Source organism: Salvelinus fontinalis, chromosome 2, assembly GCF_029448725.1.
Source record: "Salvelinus fontinalis isolate EN_2023a chromosome 2, ASM2944872v1, whole genome shotgun sequence".
NCBI classification, from domain to species: Eukaryota; Metazoa; Chordata; class Actinopteri; order Salmoniformes; family Salmonidae; genus Salvelinus; species Salvelinus fontinalis.
In genome coordinates, this window is record NC_074666.1 from 8,412,035 (window position 1) to 8,434,383 (window position 22,349).

Sequence of the window (22,349 nt, forward strand, 5' to 3'; positions counted from 1 at the left end):
CTGTATCAGGGTTAGGGAGTGGTGCTCAGGGGCTGTATCAGGGTTAGGGAGTGTGGGGCTGTGTTTGGCTGTATCAGGGTTAGGGATTGGTGCTCAGGGGCTGTGTTTGGCTGTATCAGGGTTGGGGAGTGGTGCTCAGGGGCTGTGTTTGGCTGTATCAGGGTTAGGGAGTGGTGCTCAGGGGCTGTGTTTGGCTGTATCAGGGTTGGGGAGTGGTGCTCAGGGGCTGTGTTTGGCTGTATCAGGGTTAGGGAGTGGTGCTCAGGGGCTGTGTTTGGCTGTATCAGGGTTGGGGAGTGGTGCTCAGGGGCTGTGTTTGGCTGTATCAGGGTTAGGGAGTGTGGGGCTGTGAGTGGCTGTATCAGGGTTAGGGAGTGGTGCTCAGGGGCTGTGTTTGGCTGTATCAGGGTTAGGGAGTGTGGGGCTGTGAGTGGCTGTATCAGGGTTGGGGAGTGGTGCTCAGGGGCTGTGTTTGGTTGTATCAGGGTTGGGGAGTGGTGCTCAGGGGCTGTATCAGGGTTAGGGAGTGGTGCTCAGGGGCTGTATCAGGGTTAGGGAGTGTGGGGCTGTGTTTGGCTGTATCAGGGTTAGGGAGTGGTGCTCAGGGGCTGTGTTTGGCTGTATCAGGGTTGGGGAGTGGTGCTCAGGGGCTGTGTTTGGCTGTATCAGGGTTAGGGAGTGGTGCTCAGGGGCTGTGTTTGGCTGTATCAGGGTTGGGGAGTGGTGCTCAGGGGCTGTGTTTGGCTGTATCAGGGTTAGGGAGTGGTGCTCAGGGGCTGTGTTTGGCTGTATCAGGGTTGGGGAGTGGTGCTCAGGGGCTGTGTTTGGCTGTATCAGGGTTAGGGAGTGTGGGGCTGTGAGTGGCTGTATCAGGGTTGGGGAGTGGTGCTCAGGGGCTGTGTTTGGTTGTATCAGGGTTGGGGAGTGGTGCTCAGGGGCTGTGTTTGGCTGTATCAGGGTTGGGGAGTGGTGCTCAGGGGCTGTGTTTGGCTGTATCAGGGTTGGGGAGTGGTGCTCAGGGGCTGTGTTTGGCTGTATCAGGGTTAGGGAGTGGTGCTCAGGGGCTGTGAGTGGCTGTATCAGGGTTAGGGAGTGGTGCTCAGGGGCTGTGTTTGGCTGTATCAGGGTTGGGGAGTGGTGCTCAGGGGCTGTGAGTGGCTGTATCAGGGTTGGGGAGTGGTGCTCAGGGGCTGTGTTTGGCTGTATCAGGGTTAGGGAGTGGTGCTCAGGGGCTGTGAGTGGCTGTATCAGGGTTGGGGAGTGGTGCTCAGGGGCTGTGTTTGGCTGTATCAGGGTTAGGGAGTGGTGCTCAGGGGCTGTGTTTGGCTGTATCAGGGTTAGGGAGTGTGGGGCTGTGAGTGGCTGTATCAGGGTTAGGGAGTGGTGCTCAGGGGCTGTGTTTGGCTGTATCAGGGTTAGGGAGTGTGGGGCTGTGAGTGGCTGTATCAGGGTTAGGGAGTGGTGCTCAGGGGCTGTGTTTGGCTGTATCAGGGTTAGGGAGTGGTGCTCAGGGGCTGTGTTTGGCTGTATCAGGGTTAGGGAGTGGTGCTCAGGGGCTGTGTTTGGCTGTATCAGGGTTAGGGAGTGGTGCTCAGGGGCTGTGTTTGGCTGTATCAGGGTTAGGGAGTGGTGCTCAGGGGCTGTGTTTGGCTGTATCAGGGTTAGGGAGTGGTGCTCAGGGGCTGTGTTTGGCTGTATCAGGGTTAGGGAGTGGTGCTCAGGGGCTGTGTTTGGCTGTATCAGGGTTAGGGAGTGTGGGGCTGTGAGTGGCTGTATCAGGGTTAGGGAGTGTGGGGCTGTGTTTGGCTGTATCAGGGTTAGGGAGTGGTGCTCAGGGGCTGTATCAGGGTTAGGGAGTGGTGCTCAGGGGCTGTATCAGGGTTAGGGAGTGTGGGGCTGTGTTTGGCTGTATCAGGGTTAGGGAGTGGTGCTCAGGGGCTGTGTTTGGCTGTATCAGGGTTGGGGAGTGGTGCTCAGGGGCTGTGTTTGGCTGTATCAGGGTTAGGGAGTGGTGCTCAGGGGCTGTGTTCTGCTGTATCAGGGTTGGGGAGTGGTGCTCAGGGGCTGTGTTTGGCTGTATCAGGGTTAGGGAGTGGTGCTCAGGGGCTGTGTTTGGCTGTATCAGGGTTGGGGAGTGGTGCTCAGGGGCTGTGTTTGGCTGTATCAGGGTTAGGGAGTGTGGGGCTGTGAGTGGCTGTATCAGGGTTAGGGAGTGGTGCTCAGGGGCTGTGTTTGGCTGTATCAGGGTTAGGGAGTGTGGGGCTGTGAGTGGCTGTATCAGGGTTGGGGAGTGGTGCTCAGGGGCTGTGTTTGGTTGTATTAGGGTTGGGGAGTGGTGCTCAGGGGCTGTGTTTGGCTGTATCAGGGTTGGGGAGTGGTGCTCAGGGGCTGTGTTTGGCTGTATCAGGGTTAGGGAGTGTGGGGCTGTGAGTGGCTGTATCAGGGTTAGGGAGTGGTGCTCAGGGGCTGTGTTTGGCTGTATCAGGGTTAGGGAGTGTGGGGCTGTGAGTGGCTGTATCAGGGTTAGGGAGTGTGGGGCTGTGTTTGGCTGTATCAGGGTTAGGGAGTGGTGCTCAGGGGCTGTATCAGGGTTAGGGAGTGGTGCTCAGGGGCTGTGTTTGGTTGTATCAGGGTTAGGGAGTGGTGCTCAGGGGCTGTGTTTGGCTGTATCAGGGTTAGGGAGTGTGGGGCTGTGAGTGGCTGTATCAGGGTTAGGGAGTGGTGCTCAGGGGCTGTGTTTGGCTGTATCAGGGTTAGGGAGTGTGGGGCTGTGAGTGGCTGTATCAGGGTTAGGGAGTGTGGGGCTGTGTTTGGCTGTATCAGGGTTAGGGAGTGGTGCTCAGGGGCTGTATCAGGGTTAGGGAGTGGTGCTCAGGGGCTGTATCAGGGTTAGGGAGTGTGGGGCTGTGTTTGGCTGTATCAGGGTTAGGGATTGGTGCTCAGGGGCTGTGTTTGGCTGTATCAGGGTTGGGGAGTGGTGCTCAGGGGCTGTGTTTGGCTGTATCAGGGTTAGGGAGTGGTGCTCAGGGGCTGTGTTTGGCTGTATCAGGGTTGGGGAGTGGTGCTCAGGGGCTGTGTTTGGCTGTATCAGGGTTAGGGAGTGGTGCTCAGGGGCTGTGTTTGGCTGTATCAGGGTTGGGGAGTGGTGCTCAGGGGCTGTGTTTGGCTGTATCAGGGTTAGGGAGTGTGGGGCTGTGAGTGGCTGTATCAGGGTTAGGGAGTGGTGCTCAGGGGCTGTGTTTGGCTGTATCAGGGTTAGGGAGTGTGGGGCTGTGAGTGGCTGTATCAGGGTTGGGGAGTGGTGCTCAGGGGCTGTGTTTGGTTGTATCAGGGTTGGGGAGTGGTGCTCAGGGGTGCTCAGGGGCTGTATCAGGGTTAGGGAGTGTGGGGCTGTGTTTGGCTGTATCAGGGTTAGGGAGTGGTGCTCAGGGGCTGTGTTTGGCTGTATCAGGGTTGGGGAGTGGTGCTCAGGGGCTGTGTTTGGCTGTATCAGGGTTAGGGAGTGGTGCTCAGGGGCTGTGTTTGGCTGTATCAGGGTTGGGGAGTGGTGCTCAGGGGCTGTGTTTGGCTGTATCAGGGTTAGGGAGTGGTGCTCAGGGGCTGTGTTTGGCTGTATCAGGGTTGGGGAGTGGTGCTCAGGGGCTGTGTTTGGCTGTATCAGGGTTAGGGAGTGTGGGGCTGTGAGTGGCTGTATCAGGGTTAGGGAGTGGTGCTCAGGGGCTGTGTTTGGCTGTATCAGGGTTAGGGAGTGTGGGGCTGTGAGTGGCTGTATCAGGGTTGGGGAGTGGTGCTCAGGGGCTGTGTTTGGTTGTATCAGGGTTGGGGAGTGGTGCTCAGGGGCTGTGTTTGGCTGTATCAGGGTTGGGGAGTGGTGCTCAGGGGCTGTGTTTGGCTGTATCAGGGTTGGGGAGTGGTGCTCAGGGGCTGTGTTTGGCTGTATCAGGGTTAGGGAGTGGTGCTCAGGGGCTGTGAGTGGCTGTATCAGGGTTAGGGAGTGGTGCTCAGGGGCTGTGTTTGGCTGTATCAGGGTTGGGGAGTGGTGCTCAGGGGCTGTGAGTGGCTGTATCAGGGTTGGGGAGTGGTGCTCAGGGGCTGTGTTTGGCTGTATCAGGGTTAGGGAGTGGTGCTCAGGGGCTGTGAGTGGCTGTATCAGGGTTGGGGAGTGGTGCTCAGGGGCTGTGTTTGGCTGTATCAGGGTTAGGGAGTGGTGCTCAGGGGCTGTGTTTGGCTGTATCAGGGTTAGGGAGTGTGGGGCTGTGAGTGGCTGTATCAGGGTTAGGGAGTGGTGCTCAGGGGCTGTGTTTGGCTGTATCAGGGTTAGGGAGTGTGGGGCTGTGAGTGGCTGTATCAGGGTTGGGGAGTGGTGCTCAGGGGCTGTGTTTGGTTGTATCAGGGTTGGGGAGTGGTGCTCAGGGGCTGTATCAGGGTTAGGGAGTGGTGCTCAGGGGCTGTATCAGGGTTAGGGAGTGTGGGGCTGTGTTTGGCTGTATCAGGGTTAGGGAGTGGTGCTCAGGGGCTGTGTTTGGCTGTATCAGGGTTGGGGAGTGGTGCTCAGGGGCTGTGTTTGGCTGTATCAGGGTTAGGGAGTGGTGCTCAGGGGCTGTGTTTGGCTGTATCAGGGTTGGGGAGTGGTGCTCAGGGGCTGTGTTTGGCTGTATCAGGGTTAGGGAGTGGTGCTCAGGGGCTGTGTTTGGCTGTATCAGGGTTGGGGAGTGGTGCTCAGGGGCTGTGTTTGGCTGTATCAGGGTTAGGGAGTGTGGGGCTGTGAGTGGCTGTATCAGGGTTGGGGAGTGGTGCTCAGGGGCTGTGTTTGGTTGTATCAGGGTTGGGGAGTGGTGCTCAGGGGCTGTGTTTGGCTGTATCAGGGTTGGGGAGTGGTGCTCAGGGGCTGTGTTTGGCTGTATCAGGGTTGGGGAGTGGTGCTCAGGGGCTGTGTTTGGCTGTATCAGGGTTAGGGAGTGGTGCTCAGGGGCTGTGAGTGGCTGTATCAGGGTTAGGGAGTGGTGCTCAGGGGCTGTGTTTGGCTGTATCAGGGTTGGGGAGTGGTGCTCAGGGGCTGTGAGTGGCTGTATCAGGGTTGGGGAGTGGTGCTCAGGGGCTGTGTTTGGCTGTATCAGGGTTAGGGAGTGGTGCTCAGGGGCTGTGAGTGGCTGTATCAGGGTTGGGGAGTGGTGCTCAGGGGCTGTGTTTGGCTGTATCAGGGTTAGGGAGTGGTGCTCAGGGGCTGTGTTTGGCTGTATCAGGGTTAGGGAGTGTGGGGCTGTGAGTGGCTGTATCAGGGTTAGGGAGTGGTGCTCAGGGGCTGTGTTTGGCTGTATCAGGGTTAGGGAGTGTGGGGCTGTGAGTGGCTGTATCAGGGTTAGGGAGTGGTGCTCAGGGGCTGTGTTTGGCTGTATCAGGGTTAGGGAGTGGTGCTCAGGGGCTGTGTTTGGCTGTATCAGGGTTAGGGAGTGGTGCTCAGGGGCTGTGTTTGGCTGTATCAGGGTTAGGGAGTGGTGCTCAGGGGCTGTGTTTGGCTGTATCAGGGTTAGGGAGTGGTGCTCAGGGGCTGTGTTTGGCTGTATCAGGGTTAGGGAGTGGTGCTCAGGGGCTGTGTTTGGCTGTATCAGGGTTAGGGAGTGGTGCTCAGGGGCTGTGTTTGGCTGTATCAGGGTTAGGGAGTGTGGGGCTGTGAGTGGCTGTATCAGGGTTAGGGAGTGTGGGGCTGTGTTTGGCTGTATCAGGGTTAGGGAGTGGTGCTCAGGGGCTGTATCAGGGTTAGGGAGTGGTGCTCAGGGGCTGTATCAGGGTTAGGGAGTGTGGGGCTGTGTTTGGCTGTATCAGGGTTAGGGAGTGGTGCTCAGGGGCTGTGTTTGGCTGTATCAGGGTTGGGGAGTGGTGCTCAGGGGCTGTGTTTGGCTGTATCAGGGTTAGGGAGTGGTGCTCAGGGGCTGTGTTCTGCTGTATCAGGGTTGGGGAGTGGTGCTCAGGGGCTGTGTTTGGCTGTATCAGGGTTAGGGAGTGGTGCTCAGGGGCTGTGTTTGGCTGTATCAGGGTTGGGGAGTGGTGCTCAGGGGCTGTGTTTGGCTGTATCAGGGTTAGGGAGTGTGGGGCTGTGAGTGGCTGTATCAGGGTTAGGGAGTGGTGCTCAGGGGCTGTGTTTGGCTGTATCAGGGTTAGGGAGTGTGGGGCTGTGAGTGGCTGTATCAGGGTTGGGGAGTGGTGCTCAGGGGCTGTGTTTGGTTGTATTAGGGTTGGGGAGTGGTGCTCAGGGGCTGTGTTTGGCTGTATCAGGGTTGGGGAGTGGTGCTCAGGGGCTGTGTTTGGCTGTATCAGGGTTAGGGAGTGTGGGGCTGTGAGTGGCTGTATCAGGGTTAGGGAGTGGTGCTCAGGGGCTGTGTTTGGCTGTATCAGGGTTAGGGAGTGTGGGGCTGTGAGTGGCTGTATCAGGGTTAGGGAGTGTGGGGCTGTGTTTGGCTGTATCAGGGTTAGGGAGTGGTGCTCAGGGGCTGTATCAGGGTTAGGGAGTGGTGCTCAGGGGCTGTGTTTGGTTGTATCAGGGTTAGGGAGTGGTGCTCAGGGGCTGTGTTTGGCTGTATCAGGGTTAGGGAGTGTGGGGCTGTGAGTGGCTGTATCAGGGTTAGGGAGTGGTGCTCAGGGGCTGTGTTTGGCTGTATCAGGGTTAGGGAGTGTGGGGCTGTGAGTGGCTGTATCAGGGTTAGGGAGTGTGGGGCTGTGTTTGGCTGTATCAGGGTTAGGGAGTGGTGCTCAGGGGCTGTATCAGGGTTAGGGAGTGGTGCTCAGGGGCTGTATCAGGGTTAGGGAGTGTGGGGCTGTGTTTGGCTGTATCAGGGTTAGGGATTGGTGCTCAGGGGCTGTGTTTGGCTGTATCAGGGTTGGGGAGTGGTGCTCAGGGGCTGTGTTTGGCTGTATCAGGGTTAGGGAGTGGTGCTCAGGGGCTGTGTTTGGCTGTATCAGGGTTGGGGAGTGGTGCTCAGGGGCTGTGTTTGGCTGTATCAGGGTTAGGGAGTGGTGCTCAGGGGCTGTGTTTGGCTGTATCAGGGTTGGGGAGTGGTGCTCAGGGGCTGTGTTTGGCTGTATCAGGGTTAGGGAGTGTGGGGCTGTGAGTGGCTGTATCAGGGTTAGGGAGTGGTGCTCAGGGGCTGTGTTTGGCTGTATCAGGGTTAGGGAGTGTGGGGCTGTGAGTGGCTGTATCAGGGTTGGGGAGTGGTGCTCAGGGGCTGTGTTTGGTTGTATCAGGGTTGGGGAGTGGTGCTCAGGGGTGCTCAGGGGCTGTATCAGGGTTAGGGAGTGTGGGGCTGTGTTTGGCTGTATCAGGGTTAGGGAGTGGTGCTCAGGGGCTGTGTTTGGCTGTATCAGGGTTGGGGAGTGGTGCTCAGGGGCTGTGTTTGGCTGTATCAGGGTTAGGGAGTGGTGCTCAGGGGCTGTGTTTGGCTGTATCAGGGTTGGGGAGTGGTGCTCAGGGGCTGTGTTTGGCTGTATCAGGGTTAGGGAGTGGTGCTCAGGGGCTGTGTTTGGCTGTATCAGGGTTGGGGAGTGGTGCTCAGGGGCTGTGTTTGGCTGTATCAGGGTTAGGGAGTGTGGGGCTGTGAGTGGCTGTATCAGGGTTAGGGAGTGGTGCTCAGGGGCTGTGTTTGGCTGTATCAGGGTTAGGGAGTGTGGGGCTGTGAGTGGCTGTATCAGGGTTGGGGAGTGGTGCTCAGGGGCTGTGTTTGGTTGTATCAGGGTTGGGGAGTGGTGCTCAGGGGCTGTGTTTGGCTGTATCAGGGTTGGGGAGTGGTGCTCAGGGGCTGTGTTTGGCTGTATCAGGGTTGGGGAGTGGTGCTCAGGGGCTGTGTTTGGCTGTATCAGGGTTAGGGAGTGGTGCTCAGGGGCTGTGAGTGGCTGTATCAGGGTTAGGGAGTGGTGCTCAGGGGCTGTGTTTGGCTGTATCAGGGTTGGGGAGTGGTGCTCAGGGGCTGTGAGTGGCTGTATCAGGGTTGGGGAGTGGTGCTCAGGGGCTGTGTTTGGCTGTATCAGGGTTAGGGAGTGGTGCTCAGGGGCTGTGAGTGGCTGTATCAGGGTTGGGGAGTGGTGCTCAGGGGCTGTGTTTGGCTGTATCAGGGTTAGGGAGTGGTGCTCAGGGGCTGTGTTTGGCTGTATCAGGGTTAGGGAGTGTGGGGCTGTGAGTGGCTGTATCAGGGTTAGGGAGTGGTGCTCAGGGGCTGTGTTTGGCTGTATCAGGGTTAGGGAGTGTGGGGCTGTGAGTGGCTGTATCAGGGTTAGGGAGTGGTGCTCAGGGGCTGTGTTTGGCTGTATCAGGGTTAGGGAGTGGTGCTCAGGGGCTGTGTTTGGCTGTATCAGGGTTAGGGAGTGGTGCTCAGGGGCTGTGTTTGGCTGTATCAGGGTTAGGGAGTGGTGCTCAGGGGCTGTGTTTGGCTGTATCAGGGTTAGGGAGTGGTGCTCAGGGGCTGTGTTTGGCTGTATCAGGGTTAGGGAGTGTGGGGCTGTGAGTGGCTGTATCAGGGTTAGGGAGTGTGGGGCTGTGTTTGGCTGTATCAGGGTTAGGGAGTGGTGCTCAGGGGCTGTATCAGGGTTAGGGAGTGGTGCTCAGGGGCTGTGTTTGGCTGTATCAGGGTTGGGGAGTGGTGCTCAGGGGCTGTGTTTGGCTGTATCAGGGTTGGGGAGTGGTGCTCAGGGGCTGTGTTTGGCTGTATCAGGGTTAGGGAGTGGTGCTCAGGGGCTGTGTTCTGCTGTATCAGGGTTGGGGAGTGGTGCTCAGGGGCTGTGTTTGGCTGTATCAGGGTTAGGGAGTGGTGCTCAGGGGCTGTGTTTGGCTGTATCAGGGTTGGGGAGTGGTGCTCAGGGGCTGTGTTTGGCTGTATCAGGGTTAGGGAGTGTGGGGCTGTGAGTGGCTGTATCAGGGTTAGGGAGTGGTGCTCAGGGGCTGTGTTTGGCTGTATCAGGGTTAGGGAGTGTGGGGCTGTGAGTGGCTGTATCAGGGTTGGGGAGTGGTGCTCAGGGGCTGTGTTTGGTTGTATCAGGGTTGGGGAGTGGTGCTCAGGGGCTGTATCAGGGTTAGGGAGTGGTGCTCAGGGGCTGTATCAGGGTTAGGGAGTGTGGGGCTGTGTTTGGCTGTATCAGGGTTAGGGAGTGGTGCTCAGGGGCTGTGTTTGGCTGTATCAGGGTTAGGGAGTGTGGGGCTGTGAGTGGCTGTATCAGGGTTAGGGAGTGGTGCTCAGGGGCTGTGTTTGGCTGTATCAGGGTTAGGGAGTGTGGGGCTGTGAGTGGCTGTATCAGGGTTAGGGAGTGGTGCTCAGGGGCTGTGTTTGGCTGTATCAGGGTTAGGGAGTGGTGCTCAGGGGCTGTGTTTGGCTGTATCAGGGTTAGGGAGTGGTGCTCAGGGGCTGTGTTTGGCTGTATCAGGGTTAGGGAGTGGTGCTCAGGGGCTGTGTTTGGCTGTATCAGGGTTAGGGAGTGGTGCTCAGGGGCTGTGTTTGGCTGTATCAGGGTTAGGGAGTGTGGGGCTGTGAGTGGCTGTATCAGGGTTAGGGAGTGTGGGGCTGTGTTTGGCTGTATCAGGGTTAGGGAGTGGTGCTCAGGGGCTGTATCAGGGTTAGGGAGTGGTGCTCAGGGGCTGTATCAGGGTTAGGGAGTGTGGGGCTGTGTTTGGCTGTATCAGGGTTAGGGAGTGGTGCTCAGGGGCTGTGTTTGGCTGTATCAGGGTTGGGGAGTGGTGCTCAGGGGCTGTGTTTGGCTGTATCAGGGTTAGGGAGTGGTGCTCAGGGGCTGTGTTCTGCTGTATCAGGGTTGGGGAGTGGTGCTCAGGGGCTGTGTTTGGCTGTATCAGGGTTAGGGAGTGGTGCTCAGGGGCTGTGTTTGGCTGTATCAGGGTTGGGGAGTGGTGCTCAGGGGCTGTGTTTGGCTGTATCAGGGTTAGGGAGTGTGGGGCTGTGAGTGGCTGTATCAGGGTTAGGGAGTGGTGCTCAGGGGCTGTGTTTGGCTGTATCAGGGTTAGGGAGTGTGGGGCTGTGAGTGGCTGTATCAGGGTTGGGGAGTGGTGCTCAGGGGCTGTGTTTGGTTGTATCAGGGTTGGGGAGTGGTGCTCAGGGGCTGTATCAGGGTTAGGGAGTGGTGCTCAGGGGCTGTATCAGGGTTAGGGAGTGTGGGGCTGTGTTTGGCTGTATCAGGGTTAGGGAGTGGTGCTCAGGGGCTGTGTTTGGCTGTATCAGGGTTGGGGAGTGGTGCTCAGGGGCTGTGTTTGGCTGTATCAGGGTTAGGGAGTGGTGCTCAGGGGCTGTGTTTGGCTGTATCAGGGTTGGGGAGTGGTGCTCAGGGGCTGTGTTTGGCTGTATCAGGGTTAGGGAGTGGTGCTCAGGGGCTGTGTTTGGCTGTATCAGGGTTGGGGAGTGGTGCTCAGGGGCTGTGTTTGGCTGTATCAGGGTTGGGGAGTGGTGCTCAGGGGCTGTGTTTGGCTGTATCAGGGTTAGGGAGTGTGGGGCTGTGAGTGGCTGTATCAGGGTTAGGGAGTGGTGCTCAGGGGCTGTGTTTGGCTGTATCAGGGTTAGGGAGTGTGGGGCTGTGAGTGGCTGTATCAGGGTTGGGGAGTGGTGCTCAGGGGCTGTGTTTGGTTGTATCAGGGTTGGGGAGTGGTGCTCAGGGGCTGTGTTTGGCTGTATCAGGGTTGGGGAGTGGTGCTCAGGGGCTGTGTTTGGCTGTATCAGGGTTGGGGAGTGGTGCTCAGGGGCTGTGTTTGGCTGTATCAGGGTTAGGGAGTGGTGCTCAGGGGCTGTGAGTGGCTGTATCAGGGTTAGGGAGTGGTGCTCAGGGGCTGTGTTTGGCTGTATCAGGGTTGGGGAGTGGTGCTCAGGGGCTGTGAGTGGCTGTATCAGGGTTGGGGAGTGGTGCTCAGGGGCTGTGTTTGGCTGTATCAGGGTTAGGGAGTGGTGCTCAGGGGCTGTGCGTGGCTGTATCAGGGTTGGGGAGTGGTGCTCAGGGGCTGTGTTTGGCTGTATCAGGGTTAGGGAGTGGTGCTCATGGGCTGTGTTTGGCTGTATCAGGGTTAGGGAGTGTGGGGCTGTGAGTGGCTGTATCAGGGTTAGGGAGTGGTGCTCAGGGGCTGTGTTTGGCTGTATCAGGGTTAGGGAGTGTGGGGCTGTGAGTGGCTGTATCAGGGTTAGGGAGTGGTGCTCAGGGGCTGTGTTTGGCTGTATCAGGGTTAGGGAGTGGTGCTCAGGGGCTGTGTTTGGCTGTATCAGGGTTAGGGAGTGGTGCTCAGGGGCTGTGTTTGGCTGTATCAGGGTTAGGGAGTGGTGCTCAGGGGCTGTGTTTGGCTGTATCAGGGTTAGGGAGTGGTGCTCAGGGGCTGTGTTTGGCTGTATCAGGGTTAGGGAGTGGTGCTCAGGGGCTGTGTTTGGCTGTATCAGGGTTAGGGAGTGGTGCTCAGGGGCTGTGTTTGGCTGTATCAGGGTTAGGGAGTGTGGGGCTGTGTGTGGTTGTATCAGGGTTAGGGAGTGGCACTCAGGGGTTGTATCAGGGTTAGGGGGTGGCGCTCAGGGGCTGTGTGTGGTTGTATCAGGGTTAGGGAGTGGTGCTCAGGGGCTGTGTTTGGCTGTATCAGGGTTAGGGAGTGGTGCTCAGGGGCTGTGTTTGGCTGTATCAGGGTTAGGGAGTGGTGCTCAGGGGCTGTGTTTGGCTGTATCAGGGTTAGGGAGTGTGGGGCTGTGAGTGGCTGTATCAGGGTTAGGGAGTGGTGCTCAGGGGCTGTGTTTGGCTGTATCAGGGTTAGGGAGTGGTGCTCAGGGGCTGTGTTTGGCTGTATCAGGGTTAGGGAGTGGCACTCAGGGGTTGTATCAGGGTTATGGGGTGGCGCTCAGGGGCTGTGTGTGGTTGTTCATGTGGTTGTGCGTGAATTCTGCATTTAAAACAGACTCCTGTCCAGACCAGTGTGTCAGCTCTCCCTGGCTATGTACCATGTCAGCCAGGCTAAAACTGTCCATCTTCCAAACACTAACCCTGGAGGATAACAGATTGCAGAAAACGGATGTGCAGCTTCTCTGACTACCAATGTTAAGGTCAATTTAATTTTAATGCAGCTAATTCAGTAAAATAAACTGAAATTCCAACTCAATGAAAACTCATTGAAAAAGCAGAGTTGACTGAATGAAATGGCATTGACCACAAGCCTGTGGACTACTTTAACAACGTGCCAGAGATCCTGAGATTGGATCCAATCACTCACCTGCACTTCCAGTATCTCCCAGCAGCAACCTTCTGGAAGGAGGGAGCAGGGCTCTTAGGGAGGTTCTTCCTGACCCAGTCAATCAGGAACTGTTTGGGGGACTTGCCGGTCCAGCTGCGAGCCGTGTAGTCAAAGTTACGGATGTCTTTAGGCTCATTATTTTTCGCTGCTGAGGAGACAGAAAAAATGTTGATGTTTTAATACGAAACCTCAGTACCACACTCAGTTATACTGTAATGTGTAGGATTTTACTACACAACTTAGTATGCAATTGTACACTCATATACCACTGCCATGCACTATTGTTTTGAATAAGTATAGATACAGTGCATCATATACTCAGTTGACACCACAGGAGGCTGGTGGTGCCTTAATTGGGGAGGACGGACTCCTGGTAATGGCTGGAGCGGAATAGATGGAATGGTATCACCAACATCAAACACATGGTTTCCATGTGTTTGATGCCATTCCATTTGTTCCGTCCCTGCCATTATTATGAGCTGTCCTCCCCTCAGATTGACCAAACAAAGATATTTGGTCAAACCATACTCACTTTTCTCTGCGGGAGGGGGCGTTTCCTTTTCAGCTTGTTCAAACAGGCCGAATGCCAGTTCTTCCTTCCCCTCAGTTGGAGGAGGTGGTTTCTTCTCCTCGATTTTGGGCGTGTCTACAACTTTTATCGCTGTGTTGAACATAGGATGAGATTCTAGTGGCTTCATCTCTAAAATGTGAATAGAAACATAACCATTAATATGTGGTGTGAAAATAAAACCTATATAAACTCAGCAAAAAAAGAAATGTCCCTTTTTCAGGACCCTGTCTTTCAAAGATAATTCGTAAAAATCCAAATAACTTCACAGATCTACATTTTAAAGGGTTTAAACACGGTTTCACATGCTTGTTCAATGAATCATAAACAATTAATGGACATGCACCTGTGGAACAGTTGTTAAGACACTAACAGCTTACAGACGGTAGGCATTTAAGGTCACAGCTATGAAAATTTAGGACACTAAAGAGTCCTTTCTACTGACTCTGAAAAACACCAAAAGAAAGATGCCCAGGGTCCCTGCTCATCTGCGTGAACGTGCCTTAGGCATGCTGCAAGGAGGCATGAGGACTGCAGATGTGGCCAGGGCAATAAATTGCGATGTCCGTACTGTGAGACACCTAAGACAGCGCTACAGGGAGACAGGACGGACAGCTGATCGTCCTCGCAGTGGCAGACCATGTGTAACAACACCTGCACAGGAACGGTACATCCGAACATCACACCTGCGGAACAGGTACAGGATGGCAACAACAACTGCCCGAGTTACACCAGGAATGCACAATCCCTCCATCAGTGCTCAGACTATGCTCAGTAGGCTGAGAGAGGCTGGACTGAGTGCTTGTAAGCCTGTTGTAAGGCAGGTGCTCACCAGACATCCCCGGCAACAACGTTGTCTATGGGCACAAACCCGTCGCTGGACCAGACAGGACTGGCAAAAAGTGCTCTTCACTGACGAGACGCAGTTGTCTCACCAGGGGTGATAGCCGGATTCGCGTTTATCGTCGAAGGAATGAGCGTTACACTGAGGCCTGTACAGTCGTGGCCAAAAGTTTTGAGAATGACACAAATATTAATTTTCACAAAGTCTGCTGCCTCAGTGTCTTTCGATATTTTTGTCAGATGTTACTATGGAATACTGAAGTATAATTATAAGCATTTCATAAGTGTCAAAGGCTTTTATTGACAATTACATGAAGTTGATGCAAAGAGTCAATATTGTGCTGTTGACCCTTCTTTTTCAAGGCCTCTGCAATTCACCCTGGCATGCTGTCAATTAACTTCTGGGCCACATCCTGACTGATGGCAGCCCATTCTTGCATAATCAATGCTTGGAGTTTGTCAGAATTTGTGGGGTTTTGTTTGTCCACCCGCCTCTTGAGGATTGACCACAAGTTCTCAATGGGATTAAGGTCTGGGGAGTGTCCTGGCCATGGACCCAAAATATAGATGTTTTGTTCCCCGAGCCACTTAGTTATCACTTTGCCTTATGGCAAGGTGCTCCATCATGCTGGAAAAGGCATTGTTCGTCACCAATCTGTTCCTGGATGGTTGGGAGAAGTTGCTCTCAGAGGATGTGTTGGTACCATTCTTTATTCATGGCTGTGTTCTTAGGCAAAATTGTGAGTGAGCCCACTCCCTTGCCTGAGAAGCAACCCCACACACGAATGGTCTCAGAATGCTTTACTGTTGGCATGACACAGGACTGATGGTAGCACTCACCTTGTCTTCTCTGGACAAGATTTTTTCCCCAGATGCCCCAAACAATAGGAAAGGGGATTCATCAGAGAAAATGACTTTACCCCAGTCGTCAGCAGTCCAATCCCTGTACCTTTTTGCAGAATATCAGTCTGTGCCTGATGTTTTTCCTGGCCATCCTCCAAAAGTCTTCGCCTCACTGTGCATGCAGATGCACTCACACCTGCCTGCTGCCATTCCTGAGCAAGCTCTGTACTGGTGGTGCCCCGATCCCACAGCTGAATCAACTTCAGGAGACGGTCCTGGCGCTTGCCGGACTTTCTTGCGCGCCCTGAAGCCTTCTTCACAACAATTGAACCGCTCTCCTTGAAGTTCTTGATGATCCGATAAATGGTTGATTTAGGTGCAATCTTACTGGCAGCAATATCCTTGCCTGTGAAGCTTTTTTTGTGCAAAGCAATGATGACGGCACGTGTTTCCTTGCAGGTAACCATGGTTGACAGAGGAAGAACAATGATTCCAAGCACCACCCTCCTTTTGAAGCTTCCAGTCTGTTATTCGAACTCAATCAGCATGACAGAGTGATCTCCAGCCTTGTCCTCGTCAACACTCACACCTGTGTTAACGAGAGAATCACTGACATGATGTCAGTTGGTCCTTCTGTGGCAGGGCTGAAATGCAGTGGAAATGTTTTTTTGGGGGATTCAGTTAATTTGCATGGCAAGGAGGGACTTTGCAATTCATCTGATCACTCTTCATAACATTCTGGAGTATCTGCAAATTGCCATCACACAAACTGAGGCAGCAGACTTTGTGAGAATTCATATTTGTGTCATTCTCATAACTTTTGGCCACGACTGTACTCTGGAGCGGGATCGATTTGGAGGTGGAGGGTCAGTCATGGTCTGGGGAGGTGTGTCACAGCATCATCGGACTGAGCTGGTTGTCATTGTAGGCAATCTCAACGCTGTGCGTTACAGGGAAGACATCCTCCTCCCTCATGTGGTATGCATACATTGATCTTGTTAATCACTCTGACTCAGATATCATTCAAAATGCTAACATTTCTTTCCACCCGATGGAAAAATGTGTACAATTGCAGGAAAGTAGCTGTAAAACTTCACATTTTTCTCTACGCCCAATGGCAAAATTAGTAGAATTACATGAAATGAGTTATAAAATAACAATCTTCTTTCTGCCCCATGGCTAAATGTGTAGAATTGGAGCAAACGTGCTTTAAAATGGCAAAATGTTTCTATTGGGGGAGGGGGCACAACATTTTGCTTAGGGCCGGCTCTGACTGCATGTGTGGGTATGGATGTGGGTACGGAGACTGACGTGCCACTGGCCCCCCTCACGATGAGTTCCGATTTTTTGTTAAACTTTGATCAAAGTTGCCCATTCCTGATATAGATAATGTGGGTGTTCAGTTGACAATGGAGGACCCAGACAGACCTTGCTGTATGACTCTGATTCTGTCCTGTGCAGTCCTCTGTCCTCCTTTGTCCTTCTTGGCCTTGGCTGTAGCAGCCATCTCCTTGGCATCGTACAGCTGTGCAGTGAGCACCAGGTACCTGTCGTTCTACACAACATCACATAACCAGAGTGAAGTGAAACAGTACTACCCATCAAGTAGTACCCAGTAGTTATAGTCTCTAAAACTTTCAGAAAAGTAGCCTGGGTGCCAGTCTGTTTCTGCTCTCTTGCCAACTACTTATGGAATTGTCAGGTTAAACATTCCATAATGTGTTGGCAAGAGCGCAGAAACAGAGTTGCACACAGGCTATGAGAAAAGTAAGACCAGCTTAGATTGTCATCATTTATACAGTACATGTCAGTGTAACAGGTGAATGTGTGACATGATTGCTGAGTTCAGCTTACCGGATCAAACTTCTCATCCAGTTCTGGGTTCCGTGTCTTCTTCCCACTCTGCTCCTCCTCTTCTTCGCTGCTCTCCTCACAGGACTGCTCTGCGTATCTAAGGATCCACTCCTTCACACTGGCTCCCTCATCCTTCACAGGCACCTGTCAACATTACATTTACATTTAAGTCATTTAGCAGACGCTCTTATCCAGAGCGACTTACAAATTGGAAAGTTCATACATATTCATCCTGGTCCCCCCATGGGAATTGAACCCTGGTCCCCCCGTGGGAATTGAACCCACAACCCTGGCGTTGCAAGCGCCATGCTCTACCAACTGAGCCACACATCACCATGGAGATGACTGATCATTCATTGACTCACAGACTCAGAATGTGTAGAAAATGTTTCCCATAATCTTACGTTGCCAGACTGTAAATGTCACATTCGCTCCGCATACTCTAAGCAACACAATAGGAAAGGGTGGATCAAGGCTATATTTTCCCCACCTTTGCCGGCTCTTTCTTCGGCTCTTTGGGAGACTCAGGTTCGGGTGCTTGGGGTGCAGGCTGGAACTTTGGCTTGGTCTCATGGTTCTCTTCCTGCATCCTCTGACTGAAACCTGCTGGCAGCTCCTCTGGAGGAGAGGAGGTGGTGGGAATGAAAGAAAGCTAGAGTAAAACGAGTCAGTCAGAGGATCAGTGAAGAAGTTTATTGCGATAAGAGGGTAAAAAAACCCAGCCAATTTCAAAATCAAAGTAAAAGTACCATCTTTCAGGTTCAGGCAAAGCCAGTCGAGGGCAGAGTGCAGGTCTCCTCCATACAACACACTGCTTTTCATGGCTTCCTCAATGTGCTCCGTCTTAAACTTGAACTTCTGCAGAGCTAAGTAGAGATCCTGTATAACACAATTACAGGCTACATCATGACAGTGTAATACAAAGCATATGACATTAGAATAGATTAACAAAATACATATGACAGACATGTGAATCAAGGCTGGTTTGTTACTGTGACACATTATGTTCTTTACCAGCAGTTTCTTGTTGGTGAGTCTTCCTGATATTGGTCCTTTGTCTCCATTCTCTTGCCTGAAATCATTGATCAGTTTGATGATCTTCTTCTCCAAGTCTGTTTGAATGACAACCTGTAACAGAAGTAAAACATTTCAGAACGTGTTTATAAAGTAGTAGGCTAATAACAGAGTTAAACATCAGTCTATTCTGCACACTTACTTTGAGTATAGACTTGTCAGTGACTCCTCCTGTGTCCACTTGTGCTGTGTTTGTGAGGCTGTAGGTCTTTGGACCTGTCAAACGAGTCAATGAAAGTGTCAGACTCACCCAGATGGTTTAATTATGCCTGCCATATGCCATTCAATATTGAATCATGTATTACAGGCTATCATTACCCACCAGGGGTTTCTGACTCATAACAACAGCCACTGCCTTCTGAGACCTAACTCTGCTCAGATCTAGCTAGCTAACTAGACATTACTTTATGAGTGACATACCTTTTGGCTTGATTTCTTTCACAGCAGCTTTAGCAGGAGTTGGCTTCTGCTTTTTCCCAGTAGTAGCAGGGTCAGCCACGCCGTTTCCAGCAGCAGGAACATTGTTGCCTGCTGCTGCCGGTTGGGCTGTAGGGACAGTGGCTGATTTCTTCTTCTTTCCACCCATTGAGAGACTACGATCTGTTGCCCTACAGGTCTAATACATTGAAAAACATCTGCCAACAGCTAATTTCATATGTTTCTTAAAATGTGACGATTGTCTTGCTACTCTAAAAACAGATAGCTACCTAGTAACGTTAGCTAGTTAGCAAACAGCTATACCTTGCAGACACCGGTGAAAAGACAAGCACTTACAACGCAATCTGTTTGTCACGTTATAATAACACGTTATAACGCCGCTGTACTAAACTAGTATATCGGCAGTATAAACGATTGACTATTCAAGAGTGGAGTCCAGCATGTTTTCTATATTCATAATAATGCTGTGGCTAGTGTGCCAAATAATAAAACGCGTCTAAAATATTTTTCGCGAGTTATGAATTGGTAGTTTCCGGTTGCCGTAGCGGAAGTAATATTGTTGCATTGTGGGATTTGTGTGCTTTCATCTTGCAATCATGGCGGACGCCTTTGGAGACGATTTGTTCAGCGTGTTCGATGAAGAACAAACATCTTCAACTAAAAAGAAACCACCAATACCTGAAAAGGGGTATGTTAGTTATGGGTTTTCATTCGGTTAGAAAGTAATTTTTAATTCATAAAGTAATGACACAGACAACTATCAAATGAGAATACTCGCAAACAACATCTAGACAATGCTAACGACGGCTAGCTACTAAGTTTACAGCCCAATGCCTAACATTACATTTACACCGGTTTATGTTTAATACCAGACTCTTGGTAGTGAGACTGTTGTGTGTTTACCAGTTAGCTGATATGAACATTTCGCCACATTTTATTCTTTCAAATATCTAGTGTTAGTGATTTAAGATATAGTATAGTCGGAAGGTAACTATCAAACTAGGCAGTATTCTGCCTTCTCCCTACAGTCCTCAGACATTAACTTCGTCCACCACTTTTTTATTTTTTTTATTTTATTTAACCTTTATTTAACCAGGTAGGCAAATTGAGAACACGTTCTCATTTACAATTGCGACCTGGCCAAGATAAAGCAAAGCAGTTCGACACATACAACAACACATAGTTACACATGGAGTAAAAACAAACATATAGTCAATAATACAGTGAAAAAGATAAAAAAAAATAAGTCTATATACAATGTGAGCAAGTGAGGTGAGATAAGGGAGGTGAAGGCAAACAGATATATGTATAAATAAATAAAAATATAAAAAGGCCATGGAGGCGAAGTGAGTACAACACAGCAAGTAAAATAAAAACTAAAAAAAACACTGGAATGGTTGGTTTGCATTGGAAGAAAGTGCAAAGTAGAGACAGAAATAATGGGGTGCAAAGGAGCAAAATAAATTAATAAATAAATACAGTAGGTAAAGAGGTAGTTGTTTGGGCTAAATTGTAGATGGGTTATGTACAGGTGCAGTAATCTATGAGCTGCTCTGACAGCTGGTGCTTAAAGCTAGTGAGGGAGATAGGTGTTTCCAGTTTCAGAGATTGCCTCGTGAACTACATTACAATCCCAACGCTGTGTTAACGTTTAGACACCCAGATACGCATCGCTTACAATATGGCTGGTATTAAAGATGGTAGATAAATTACGTTGTTTTACTCGAGCCGTTTACTTTTGAAATAAATGGTCAGTTCCGGTCTGCTTAACGGGGTTGAGCTCCCATGCCCCAATCCGATAGCGGCTGGGTCTGGTCTGCTTAGTTAATTGACTGTAATGTAACCGGGGGGGGGGTGTCTCAGGTGTAATCCTTCCCAATATGCCATTCTGTACAGATGTTCCACTGTGTCCCTCATTCAGTTTGAACTTTGACCATAGCCAGATATTGCTGTGGAATAATAACCTGCCAAGATATGGGGCCGTAGTAAATATATATGTGGACACCCCTTCAAATGAGTGGATTTGGCAATTTCGGTCACAACCATTGCTGACAGGTGTATAAAATAGAGCACACAGAGCTCAGTGAGTTTCAGCGTGGCACTGTCCTAGTATGCCACCTTTCCAACAAGTCAGTATGTCAAATTTCTGCCCCACTAAAGCTGCCCTTGTCAACTGTAAGTGCTGGAAACGCCTTGCAACCATTACAGCTCAGCCGCAAAGTGGTAGGCCACGCAAGCTCACAGAACGGGAGTGCTGAAGCGCGTAACAATCGTCTGGCCTCAGTTGCAACGCTCACTACTGAGTTCCAAGCTGCCTCTGGAAGCAACGTCAGCTTCAAGAAATGGGTTTCCATGGCCGAGCAGCAGCACACAAGCACTAGAGCTCCATGAACATGTTTATCCCTAACATTTTTAGAAGCATTAGACCAGAACCTTGATACTGTTTGAACATTAGTCATGAAGATTAGGCTATTTTGCGATGCCAAGCGTCGGCTGGAGTGGTGTAAAGCTCGCCGCCATTGGACTCTGGAGCACTGGAAAGGCGTTGTCTAGAGTGATGAATCACGCTTCACCATCTGGCAGTCCGACGGACGAATCTAGCTTTGGCGGGTGCCAGGAGAATGCTACCTGCACCAATGCATAGTAACAACTGTAAAGTTAGGTGGAGGAGGAATAATGGTCTGGAGATGTTTTTCATGGTTTGGGCTAGGCCCCTTAGTTCCAGTGAAAGGAAATCGTAACGCTTCAGCATACAATGACATTCTAGACAATTCTGTGCTTCCATCTTTGTGACAACAGTTTTGGGAAGGCCCTCTCCTGTTTCAGCGTGACAATGCCCCCATGCACAAATGAGGTCCATACAGAAATGGCTTGTCAAGATCGGTGTGAAAGAACTAGACTGGCCTGCACAGGGCCCTAACCTCAACCCCATCAATCAACTTTGGGATGAATTGGAACGCTGACTGCGAGCCAGGCCTAATCACCCAACATCAATGCCCAACCTCACTAATGCTCTTGTGGATGAATGGAAGTAAGTCCCCGCATCAACGTTCCAACATCTAGTGAAAAGCCTTCCCAGAAGAGTGGAGGCTGTTATGGCAGCAAAAGGGGTAACAAATCCAGATTAATGCCCATGATTTTGGAGTGAGATGTTGAACGAGCAGGTGTTCACATTTTTGGCCGTGTAGTGTATCTAATCAATGGAAGATGTAATTGACGGAATTAAAAGTTAAAGGATAGACTACAAGGACCAAGAGCCAACAGGTAGGCAGGCTGCTACTTAATATTGTGAATAAAGTTGTTATTTGTAACTGTAGGATGAGAAAGCACATGCACGGCAGCCTCTTCTATTCTAAAGTAACATTACTGATTTTATTCTCACTTTTCAGGAAAGCAACCAGTAATGATGATAAAGGCGAAAAGAACGAGCCCACTGCTGCCAAGACCAAGAGGGAAGCAGACAACGACGGGACAGATGAGGTGGTGTTCGGGAAAAAGGCCAAGCTGGAGACTGTCTCTACAGAGGAGATCAAGTAAGATGACGTGACTTTGAACAATTCTAGATTTGCTGCCTCCAGATCAGATATAGCTACCGCTGCAGCATGGGTTTGAGTCCGGCCCACTGCAATTTCAGTGCGCTCTTTCATCTCTACCGACTGCCTAGATTTGTAATTGTGTATAGTGTTATGATTCCCTGTTGGTGTAGACACATGGCTTCATGGCTATATGATATACAAATTAGAGTGATGTGTGAATTCTACTCATGGTGAGTTAACGAATTGAATGCTAATGCATATGAAATGGCCAGTCTTGCAGACTGCATGCCCAAAGTGAAGGTGGAGCCGGTTGAGACAGTGGAAGGATGCAATCACGAGGTAAGCGCTTTCACAGGTCTTTTGAAATATTTTGTTATTAATTTATGAAACCTGGGTATAGTCCAATATATCAACCGGCTTCCCCTTACTGACATTTCTGTTTTCCTTACCTGAACAGGTGGCTCTGCCAGCCAATGAGGAGTACACACAGCTTAAGCCTCGTGTGGGGAAAGCAGCCAAGGTAGTGTAACTGTTAATCTCTGTTGTGTGGATATGGTGAAAGCACGGTCTGAAAATCAGGGCCTTAAACATTGCTTTGTCAAGTGTCTCCAGTCCACCCATTTCTGTTCCTGCTAACGTCTTACTGGTCTGTTTTGCAGGAGTACCCCTTCATTCTGGATCCCTTCCAACGTGAGGCCATTCTGTGTATAGACAACAACCAGTCAGTGCTAGTGTCTGCCCACACCTCTGCAGGAAAGACTGTCTGTGCAGAGTGAGTTATTTTGGCTGTAAATTAGTTAATTGATTCATGTCACTGATTGGCTCGAGATTCCACTCACCTGATGTCCCAGGTCAAAATCAGTTCCTGTACTTAGGACCTCAAGGGCCAGATTAGTGTATCTAGGCAGTCTCTTAAACACTTTCCCAAACCCACGTCTACCCCTCCCCCTCC

At 51.6% G+C, this 22,349-nt stretch overlaps 2 protein-coding genes across 4 annotated transcripts in view; one reads left to right on the forward strand and one right to left on the reverse strand.

Annotated features, from left to right (window-relative positions):
- The window catches only part of dhx29 (DEAH (Asp-Glu-Ala-His) box polypeptide 29), a 44,434-nt gene extending 26,029 nt beyond the window's left edge, over positions 1-18,405 (reverse strand). Inside the window, exons 1-9 of the mRNA XM_055862447.1 lie at positions 17,844-18,405; positions 17,566-17,639; positions 17,364-17,477; positions 17,099-17,228; positions 16,840-16,967; positions 16,350-16,493; positions 15,924-16,050; positions 12,774-12,941; positions 12,221-12,389 (exon numbers count right to left, since the gene is read on the reverse strand). Coding sequence (XP_055718422.1) covers positions 12,221-12,389; positions 12,774-12,941; positions 15,924-16,050; positions 16,350-16,493; positions 16,840-16,967; positions 17,099-17,228; positions 17,364-17,477; positions 17,566-17,639; positions 17,844-18,009 — 1,220 coding nt within the window. The 5' untranslated portion in view covers positions 18,010-18,405. The remainder of the gene's footprint in view (positions 1-12,220; positions 12,390-12,773; positions 12,942-15,923; positions 16,051-16,349; positions 16,494-16,839; positions 16,968-17,098; positions 17,229-17,363; positions 17,478-17,565; positions 17,640-17,843) is intronic.
- A 26-nt stretch (positions 18,406-18,431) lies between these two features.
- LOC129811279 (exosome RNA helicase MTR4) overlaps positions 18,432-22,349 on the forward strand; it is a 68,591-nt gene continuing 64,673 nt past the window's right edge. For 2 of the 3 annotated variants that reach the window (XM_055862459.1, XM_055862475.1), the window contains exons 1-5: positions 18,432-18,549; positions 21,251-21,394; positions 21,670-21,736; positions 21,855-21,917; positions 22,057-22,169. In XM_055862459.1, the coding sequence (XP_055718434.1) occupies positions 18,458-18,549; positions 21,251-21,394; positions 21,670-21,736; positions 21,855-21,917; positions 22,057-22,169 (479 nt within the window). In that variant the 5' untranslated portion in view covers positions 18,432-18,457. Of the gene's footprint in view, positions 18,550-19,727; positions 21,126-21,250; positions 21,395-21,669; positions 21,737-21,854; positions 21,918-22,056; positions 22,170-22,349 lie in introns of those variants that run through there. The other variant, XM_055862467.1, reaches the window with a different exon arrangement.